This window comes from Eufriesea mexicana, unplaced genomic scaffold (assembly GCF_001483705.2).
Source record: "Eufriesea mexicana isolate 0111107269 unplaced genomic scaffold, ASM148370v2 scaffold6248, whole genome shotgun sequence".
Classification (NCBI taxonomy): domain Eukaryota; kingdom Metazoa; phylum Arthropoda; class Insecta; order Hymenoptera; family Apidae; genus Eufriesea; species Eufriesea mexicana.
The window spans coordinates 627,636-637,881 of NW_016914133.1; the positions used below are offsets into that span (position 1 = coordinate 627,636).

At 36.6% G+C, this 10,246-nt stretch overlaps 1 protein-coding gene across 1 annotated transcript; it reads right to left on the reverse strand.

Moving 5' to 3' along the window:
• Window positions 1-1,708: 1,708 nt before the first annotated feature.
• On the reverse strand, window positions 1,709-10,232 carry LOC108552360 (sodium/potassium-transporting ATPase subunit beta-2). The gene is made up of 5 exons (XM_017906865.1): window positions 9,774-10,232; window positions 4,149-4,409; window positions 3,266-3,444; window positions 2,792-3,065; window positions 1,709-2,685 (listed from the first exon to the last, which is right to left on the reverse strand). The coding sequence occupies exons 1-5, from the start codon at window positions 9,898-9,900 to the stop codon at window positions 2,582-2,584; spliced, it is 945 nt and encodes a 314-aa protein (XP_017762354.1). The 5' UTR covers window positions 9,901-10,232; the 3' UTR covers window positions 1,709-2,581.
• Between the last annotated feature and the right edge of the window lie 14 nt (window positions 10,233-10,246).

Genomic DNA, 10,246 nt, shown 5'->3' on the forward strand with positions numbered 1-10,246 from the left:
AGGGGCGACGACCATCGCGTAAACGCTGTCTTTCGAAAAACGAACAAGCTCTCGGAACAACCAGCTTTGCTTCTAAATTCAAGCCACAAAGACTGGAGATCAGAAGACCAACATTCCATTTCGTTTGCCTTAATTACGGTGCAGAGCTGCAAAGAAGTGCCTCGAAACGCTACCGTGAACAAAAGGTAGGCAACCTGCTTTGCCTAACGTCATCTCTGATACTCTTAAAATCTATAGTCGAAATCTTGACCAACGTTCCTGCCAGAGAATATTTCTTTACAGCTCTGCGTAGTACACATCATCGGTTAACCGGCGTAAAAAAATGAAAAGGAGAAAGACAAATAGAAAAATTGCGATTTACAAAGCCTAGGCTTAATGCGTAATAAATGCAAAGGACTGTCCCAGAGAAAATGGGAAGAAATTCGAAGTTAAGAGTAACGACAGAAGATACGCACTCTACACAAAACGAGGTAAATGAAATTCGTAGTTTTCAAATGAAGTATCGTCGAAAGAGAATATAATCCCTCTGATCTCCAGGCTGTATGATACAACCTATCGACTATACGATTGCGTGGACTAGCACTAGATATTATCATGCGGTACAATATAATCATAAATACATATTCCATACGGTGTTGTACGATTATCACTAGGCTGATTAAACTTTTCCCGTGCAAACTGCGCGCGCTGTTTCTCGACAAATCGAAATCCAACAAAATTTCAATATCTTCCGCTCTTATTTGCTTTGAATCTTGTATCTATGTACATTTATTAACGTTAATGGCGGTAACAGCGGAATTTATTATTTTTCGTTTACTTTACTTTTGCCAAGTGAACTTTCACCGATTCGAAGTTCTTTCCGCTTTCTAAAAGATTTGAGCAACACGAATAAAATTCAATCTTTTCACATTACATATATTTATATATATATAGGAACGAAAATAAAACAAAACGTATCGATTGCTTTCGTTCGTTTCGTATTAGCCTTTCGACAATGAAAGGTAATACTATACTTATTGTTTCATTTTCCTTGTCGTTTGATTAATTTCACTTTTATTTCATCGATACCTTCCATTCGACTAGTCGCCACTTTACGTTACCACCATTAATTTTGTCCACTCTATACAACACGGTATAATCTACCTCCGTACAGGCGGAACTTCAAATTAAAATCCAAAGGTGACCTGTATTTTACGTTAATCAAATTAGAAGCTTCACTCGTAATCGGTTCACGCCTCCTACTTTCAATCGGCATGTCATTCCTCTCGTGGAAATAATAAAACAGAAATCTATCAGAAAGGTAGTAAAAATTGCGTAGGATTTCCAATCAAAAGTTCCACCGCACGAAACCTTCGTAACAATGCAATCGTTTTTTAAAAACCAATTAATTAGTCTCGCATTTGTCTGGTTTCGACGAGTTCGTTGAGAAACTTGCCTGAAACAGAGCATCTCTTCGTCGACTTGCCTATTACCTTGCGTGTAAGCGTGTGCGCACGCGCACCTACATATGAATTTCGATTGTTCAGACATCCTTCACTTTTCATCCCGAAACGACGGAACTTTCGATCGAGATTCGCCGAGAGCCGCGTCCGAGAGCTTCTTCGTGGAATTCGAAATCAAAAGTTCCATCGTGTCGGGTGCACCGTACCGACGGGCATAAAGACACTAACATTTTGTTATTTTTTTTCTTTTTAATACGTCTACGTGGCACGAACTAAGGGTATCAATTATCCTCGGTGTACCCTACACGTTAGTGGTCTCGTTGGCTAGGCGAACACCGATAAGTTCGAGAAAAAAATAACAGAAAGAATGTTTGCACGTGCACGAATGCCCGCAACGAGACCATGAAATCAGCATGACGAAAAGCGAAAAATTCGCAAAAGGGGCAAAAAAGTAAGGGAAACTGTTACGCGCTCCAACTGATATCCCGAACGATATTTAGATCACGATGGTACGACCACTCCCCTTCACCCCCGATAGAAAGAAGTGATACCGCCACGGTTTTTGTGCAGAATTTTTCCGCTAAACTGTTTTTTGTGCATCCTGATACATACGCGCACATGCGTACGTATATATACATACATATACATATATAGATATATAGCTTGTATATAGCCAATTTCACTGGTCCGTTTTATCATCCTATGATAAAATGCTTTTGCCTGTGGAAGCGACGACGAGAACCGCGCGCTGCGAAACATACGATTATGAGAAATTTGTGTATATGCCGAGTGAAACGAACACGTATAACAATGTTTCGAAGAACGGCCCTTCATAATGATAGTGAGAAGCGCGACTGTGAAAAAACGACAGTAAACGTTACCGTGTGTACAATGAAGAGAATCACGACGAGGATGAAGATGATGAAAATGACTGTGAACCTCTGACAGATCTACGTTAAAACGACGAGAAAATACGCGGCTAGGGCGGTATCGTCGGCAGAGAAAACCGGAGGAAAGAAGGAGTGGTCACGATCCGCCAGCGAGATTGATTAAAAAAGAAATTTCTCTTATTCTCCTTCCTCCTATATTTTCTTGGACGCAGTTGGTAGTGATCTTGCAAAAGGTGGCAGATGCGATGCTTAGTCCACCATCAGTTCGAAGTGTACCGAGCCGCGCCTTTCAAATCTGTCATGGATGATATTCTGCGCCCAAGCTTTACATTCGATGTTGATCAACACACCGTCTGAAAATTCAAACACGATGTTTCAGTTTTATTCGACATTTTCGCGCTCGCTAACCGAGGCATAGTTTTCCATAGAAATACTTGACTTAACGAGTTTGTTACTTACATTTAGGCCTCTCGAAGAAGACAGCTACGAGGGGACTAAGGTAGCCAGGGGTATTTGTGAAAGGGAAGTAATATCCAGGGAAACCACGACGTGGAATGTATTGAATCGCGCCCATGTTTTCAACATCAGCGGGATTTTCACCGGAACACGACACCCACACGGTGTTCAATCTATTTTCGCTTTCTTCCTGTTTGATGTGATCTTGAAGATCGGATGGCATGTTAGACGGCAGGTTCTTCGTGTCATTGTAATATTTTGGTTGCCAGCCGAAGATCTAGGACATTGTAGTCTATTAATATCTGTTATTTACTTCCTAATTAATAACGAATCACACGAATCACATAGATAAATTCGCAAAAAGCGAAGAAAATGTTATTATTACTATCTACTATCTATTAACGTCTGAAACAGTTGAGCAATTAAGCTTTCCAGGTGCCACGAACCTTGGAATGCATGATTCCAGGTGCCACGTACCTTGTTCAACTTGAGGAAAATGCAAGGAGCAGACTTGTTGTAGCCATATTTATTTTTCTTCGTGCACTGTCCCCACGTCGATATATCTACGTCACAAACTTTGCTGGGAGGTGCTGCTTTACCATAGTCGCAAGGCACTCTCTTCTTCTCGTTTGACGGGGAAGCAGGTTTCTGATATTCTGAACAACATAAAAATTTGTGTCTCGTACAATTATCCGAATCGATCATACACGGAATAGTGTCTGTTTAATCGCGAATCTGATAAATATAATTTTCTATTTCATATAATTTTATCGTATTACATGTATATTAAAAATGCCGTTTAATTGCGTGTAATTACATGTTCCATATTTAATGTAGGAATAAAAATAAAGACACTGAAACTTTGATCCAAAGATTGGCCTCACCTTGACCGGATTTAACGGGTTCCCTGACGTAACTGCCTCGTTAGGACAAAGACAATTTTCTCGCTTATCGGTTAATATTAGCCTTATAACACATCTATGAAAATAATATTGCTCGATGTATTTTTACTTCGTATCTAAATTATTAAATTTACAGGACAACTTCAGTATCCGTGCCTAACTGTTCAAAGTAAAATTTACATTTATACATTTACATTTCTACAGATACACAATTGGCTTAATATAACTTATTTTTAATATACATGTTAATCAATAATTAATCTTTCATAATTATCTCGTAAATTTGAAAAATCTAATATCGAAGCTCAATTTTGTGCGAAGCAAATTACTTAGAATACGATATAATTTAGTGTATACCTTTCCGAAGATTACAGTTTTTAAACTGTAAAATATTTTATGTTCTATTTTTATTTATTTACATTGAGAAAGCTGAGACTTTTTCAACGGAAACTAATTACCTTCAAGGAACTTATCCAATTCTCTGGTCCAATGTAAGAAATTGCCTTCGTCGCTGGCTTTGTACCAGATCAAGGTACTGTCGACGTTGCTTTCAGGAGGCATGGGCCTGAAACCAAGTCCGGGGTTGCTACCGATCAAGGAATTCTCCAATTGCCATTTCGGTGCATTCGGGTCTAACGTCTGATAGAAAACAGTCAGCATCGCTCCGAAAAAACCGGTCAGAACCGCATAGAAAATAACGTAGAATAACAAGATTTTGGCTGCAAGAAAGAGAAAGAAATTATTGTTTTCTTAAGAATTAAAATTACGTACAAATTAAAAATGCAAAAATGCATATCAATTTTCTTATCTTTCGTTATTCGCGTTTCTTTATAGCGCGATTAGGCTCTGTAGAAACGAGTAAACTGGTATATTCGAGATAAGTAGTATGGGTACGAAAAAATCCGCGACATGAATTGAAAAACAACTCGAAATACACAGATCTCGGGTGTTTTAACCAATTACCAGCGAGGCAATTGTTTTATTGCAATAATTCCTTTTGCGGATACGCACAGCAACTGAAGTCTACAACATCGAGACAATTATGATCCGAGGTCTAATTGGCCTGAATTGGTATTGAGTAAGTGATGCTGCGAATATTTATTTCGAGCAATTTATCCTTAAAGAATCACAACGTTTACAATTGCATTATATCGTAAACGATATATCGATGAAACGCTATTGACATAGCTAGTCATTTTTTATCGGATCAGCAATATACTTCGATATTTTACGAATAACTATAATTATGTTATATGTGTGATAAAATGTTATAATAACGCGAATATTTTAATTGTTAATTTAAAAAAATTTTTAAATAACGTAAATAATTTTATCGTGATATTTGCCTGCGACGTAAGACACCCCATGATGTCAAGTATGAGGATACATAATGGCGTCCTTGTAATTAAACAATTTTCGAACCTTGAGGTGAGTGTCATTTTATATATTTAACGACTACCCACTTAGCGTGTCTATTTCTGCAATCTTCGACATCGAAATTATTTAATTTGGGAAATTTGCCTACAACGTTAAGTATGGTTGAAGTTTCGCTTGGCACTGCACCAAATTTTGATATAAAATACAATGAAGCATTTAAATATTTGTATATGCAACGAAAAAATGGAATATTCTTTTTATAGTACTCATCTAACATTATTATATTTATTATTTACCATACCTGTAAAGATAAAAATGAATTTCATGTAAAAACAATTATATACATATAGGTTGGATTTGTAATATAACTGTTCCGACTCGACATACTCATATATCTCGTTTATTATATTTTTAAATTTACGATTAAGGATATTTATTTTCCTGTGTATAATAGTAAGTATTAAACTGAAATATTTAACGTCTATGCCTTCGGTATCCGTAGAGTCAAATTTCATACAGAGACTGAAACGACATCTGATGGAAGAATCTATGCACTAACGATTATGTTACAGTTCCATTTCGTAGTAGAAGAAAAGCAGAGTAGGTTATTGATCTCTGTGAACATGACTCCCTACATTGTGTCGATATTCGCTTCGTAGTAGTACGTGTTGCTAAATTAAAAATGATCATCGTCGAGTCAGCCTCGTTTAAGAAAGATTTCCATAATTTTCCATTTGTATTTATTGTGTGTCGCTCTGACGTTACGTATGCACTAACCTAAAACGAATGTTTTGATTCTTTGACAGATAGTTTATCAGCGTGGTTTTTCCAGATACAACTTTTCCTAGTCACTGTACCATTTATAAATTATACTCAATGGAAAAGCTCAACGAACAATCTAATTTATTTAAAAGTTCTTTTATTCGTTTAGATTTGTAATATGTTTATTATATATATTTGAAACAAAGTGTATATAACTAATCTTTATTCGTATAAATTTCTGTATATTAATTAGAATATTGTCAACAGTTTTATCAAAAATTGTTAAGTTTAAATAAGAATTTGACATTTTGTTTGATATTCGTGTAATTTGTTTCTTACTATTTTAGACTGCAACTCTTCTACTTTGAAACTTTGGACAGAGTGCACACAATGCCCTCGTCGCAAATCGATTCGTTCGGATAAAAATTTGACAAAGGAATCTTATTATCTGGCACAAGCTTGCCTGCCTGTTACCCTGTTTTCGGACCGAAAGTAACATTGGTAAATACTACAAAGACAGCCATTTTCCGTACAGAAATTCGAACCTAGGTGCAACAATATCAATGACCTACTTCATGAAAGAACCGTGGTGGCTTCTAAGTTTGTGGCGCCGTCGCGTTCCGCATACGAAGTGATCGATATCTCAAAAAAACCGTGAAAATGTTACGTTACTACAGCAACCGCAATGGCGAGCCATATTTGAACGAAAATGTAATATCGTTCATTTTTTTTATTCCAAAATTCGATTAAGCATTATACACAGTCTCATCCGCCGAATACGTGCCCTCTGGTTCCACTTATTTCGAACTATATATATACAACGATATTATTTTAATACTTAATTTATGATCTATTAAAAATATATTTACCAATAAAATGAATTCTCAATAAATTGACGAACTGAGAATTTTATTTCGGCGTATAAATATTTTCCATGAAGTCTGTATTTTTGCTTAACGTTATTGTTGTTATATAATTTATTTAAATAATCGTTTGCTACCGTATTAAAGTGCATTCGTGTGAAATCAGAAATTATAAATAAAATTATAATTTATATTAGTCTTTATGTCTTAATATATATTAATCTTTAGATCATAATTCCATCTATATATTATTCATCACAAATTTCTTCAATGCAAAATTGGAAACATCACTCATATCGTTAAAAAATTAGTACAACTTGACATGTTAATCTTGCATCATTTAAAAAATAGTGAAAATCCCAATAATAATATGAATATCGACAAAGGATACTGATAAAGTGACCATAAATCATAAACTAATTTATATCTAAAAAGGTAAATGCTTGTTACAACGAAAAGATTAATTAACCATTTTTCGAAATTTTGAACAAACATATTTATATATATATTTTCTGTTTTTGACTCGTAGGTTTTTCAAGAAAATTCGTTAAAAGATGAAATTGACTAAAGGAATAAACGAACCGTATAAAATCAGAGCAAGCTATTTCTGCGGAATGGTAAGACCGTTGGATTGTATTGATTTTGGTGGAAGTCGATCAACCTCAAGAGAAGAAGAGGGGAAAAAAGACGGTAGTAGAAGATAGGAAGAACGTTGTCCGCAAAGGCGAATAGATAAGCTGCTTTAAGTGTGCTAACACAATAACTCAAGGACCGAGCGAATTGCTTTGTTAATGCTGCAGGAAAATTGTAAATTCGTTGAACGTCAAGAAGTACGAGGCAAAGATTTCTCAAATTTATATATCACGCTTTAACGAGCGATAATAGCAAGAACAAATCAACATATAATACGATATTTGCTCCTGATACCGAAGCTTCTTTGATTATAAAAAGATTTGAACGACCACCAGTTTGAATCTCGAATTTTCGAACAGCGAGATAATTATATGACTCATCTCTGTCCAAGTTGAATTAAACGCGATAGAAGTCGTCAAAATTGATTAAGTTATTCCTCGAAGAAATGCATTTAAAAAATGAAAAAACGGTACATTAAGCCGATCGAAGAAATTACTAAGTTCATTTTCACAGAATTTATAGAAATAAATGCGAAAGAATTATTCAATGATCTGTGCAACAATTTTATTACAGATTCAGTTTCTGACTAAAATTTAAGTAGGATGTATAGGGGTGAGAAAGTAGGTGTCATATAAAGTAAATTTAAGAGAAAAGAGAAAGCAGAATATTTAATTATATCGAATACAGAATGAAAGAGGGTAAAATTTAGCTATCTATATAAAGTATTAATTTTTTGACATTGAAACGATATTATTATACATAAATGTACGTGCATACTAATCTATTATCGTTAACCGGTAATAAGCTTCTAATTCTGCGGTGTATGATAAACCTAATTTCTCAATCTCTATTACATTTCTCTCTCATCTAGTATTTCCAATTTTAACCAACTTCCTTATTTTAGGACTTATGCAGAAGTCCTAATTCTACACGATAATAGACGAAATTAAAATTCCGTATCGATCGATTAGCCATAAAATGTTCACTCGTCGGATAATCGTGTGTGATCGCGATTACCACCCTAACAAACCGATCTTATCCAGTATTTTGTAATATCCGATAACTATCGGCCAAATCTTTGCGCAATTGTATTACATAACACGACAGTATGGAGAGTCCGCTTGTATACGTCATTGGGCAGTGTCACATAGCATTGTCATGATCGTTATAAATGTATCAAACACGAAATCCCGTATCAGGGATATATTTCTGTTACATAATTAAGCAATAATCTCGCGAAAGAACAAATCGTATATTATACTTTCCATGTACTAATTAGTTCTTCGGATATTTTGATTTCTTTGAACCCTAACTCTAAATAGAAGTAGAAATAGATATATAAATCCTCTTTTCGTATTGAACACGACTGCTAAATTTTTCGCTATTTATAGAGAAATAAGAGTTTATAGGACTCGAAGATCAGGATTACTTCCTCACCCCATCTCCTCTTGTAGTCAAACTAGAGACGATAAAAATAGGACGATGAAAATGCTGAGGTTACCGCCCTTCCGTCCATTTCTTTTCAAATTTCGATTGAGAACCTTGAAATTCCAACGGATAAAAAAGGCATTACGAAGACGAAAAGAAACCAGCGTTATCAGAACAGGATACGTGTGGCTCTTGATAAAACGAAAGACCTGTAATTTATCTCTCTTTTTCGTTTCCGATATAATGTTTTCTCTGTAAGTCAAAGCATCGAAGAACGACATATGCCCATCTTATTAGAACATCATAGAGGAACCTCTGTTTCATCGAAAGAGAAGCGAATAACGGTATTCCAAGTTATTTTTCCTTTTTATTCGCGGTATTTACGATACGGATAAGCGTTTATAGCTGATCCAACGCGATCTCGAGATTTTCGAAGAGAAAATAGATGAAAGAAGTTAACGTGACCATTTGACGGTGCTAGCGTTACCAAACAGAAATCGATTAAACTACGATACGAACGTTTTTACTCATTTGAATGTAGCACGAAAGCCCTTTCTAGATATATGGCACCGCCAATGATCTGCAGTGCGCGTGTACATTGCGACGCTTTACGTCAGGAACGATGGGGTTACGATTAAATGCCAATCGGATGTTCAAGCTCTGACCTTTCGAGTGAATATGTTTCAAAGAATCTTCTGAAAGAATCATTAACCGTGTGAGGAACGATATATCGGATAACTTCAGCGGATCGCCTATACATCGAATTTTACGTTACAGCTAGTCTGCCTTAAACAACAGGGATTCTACTTACGACTGTCTTAAGGGAAAACTGTAGGAACACGACAGAGATATATATTATATCCGTTAAAAATTGCGTAACCAAGTCACTCGGGATAACATGAAACTCGCGAATATACGCGTAAACTCGCTGTAAACGTAAGCGTAAACTTCGAGTCTCTGTATAAATCGCGAATCTCTGTATAAAGGAGAAAGAAAGTATCTTTTGTAGTGAGAACTTACCCCAACTAGCGCCTGTGCGCCCCAGGAACTGTCCAGTCTCGGAGTTCCATAAAAAGACCTTAAAACCCTCCCATTTGCTAAGCTTCGGCGGCGGAGAATAAAACTGCTCGACTTTTTTATCCTCCATTCCGATCGGCTAAACGAAAGATGGAGGGAGTTTCAATCTCAATCTCTCCCGCGTATCACCACGAACGAACGTCGACGTGCGAATCCCTTTCTCGGCCGGTTCTGCTGCTCCTCCTGCTGATCTTGTTCTTCGTCTTCTGGTGGAACAGTGCCGCGATCGAACAGTTCCGCGGGCGAGGACGCAAAGGAAGGAAGGGTCGATTCGTGCCCTCGTCTGGAGCTACTGTTCTCGGGCGCTCTCGTCCGGCCAAGGGATGAATATTGAGCGATCGAACCCAGGCTGGCCCGAGCTTTTCAGGCCGTCCCCTCCTTCTCTCGTTCTCGTTTCGACTCCCTTCCTCTCTTTC

Bases quoted from the DNA above. Each gene is read 5' to 3' on its own strand.
- LOC108552360 (XM_017906865.1), bottom strand. From the start codon at position 9,900: ATGGAGGATAAAAAAGTCGAGCAGTTTTATTCTCCGCCGCCGAAGCTT. The intron at 4,410-9,773 runs GTAAGTTCTCAC...TCTTTCTTGCAG, and splicing joins GCGCACAGGCGCTAGTTGGG to CCAAAATCTTGTTATTCTAC. The intron at 3,445-4,148 runs GTAATTAGTTTC...TATGTTGTTCAG, and splicing joins ATTGGATAAGTTCCTTGAAG to AATATCAGAAACCTGCTTCC.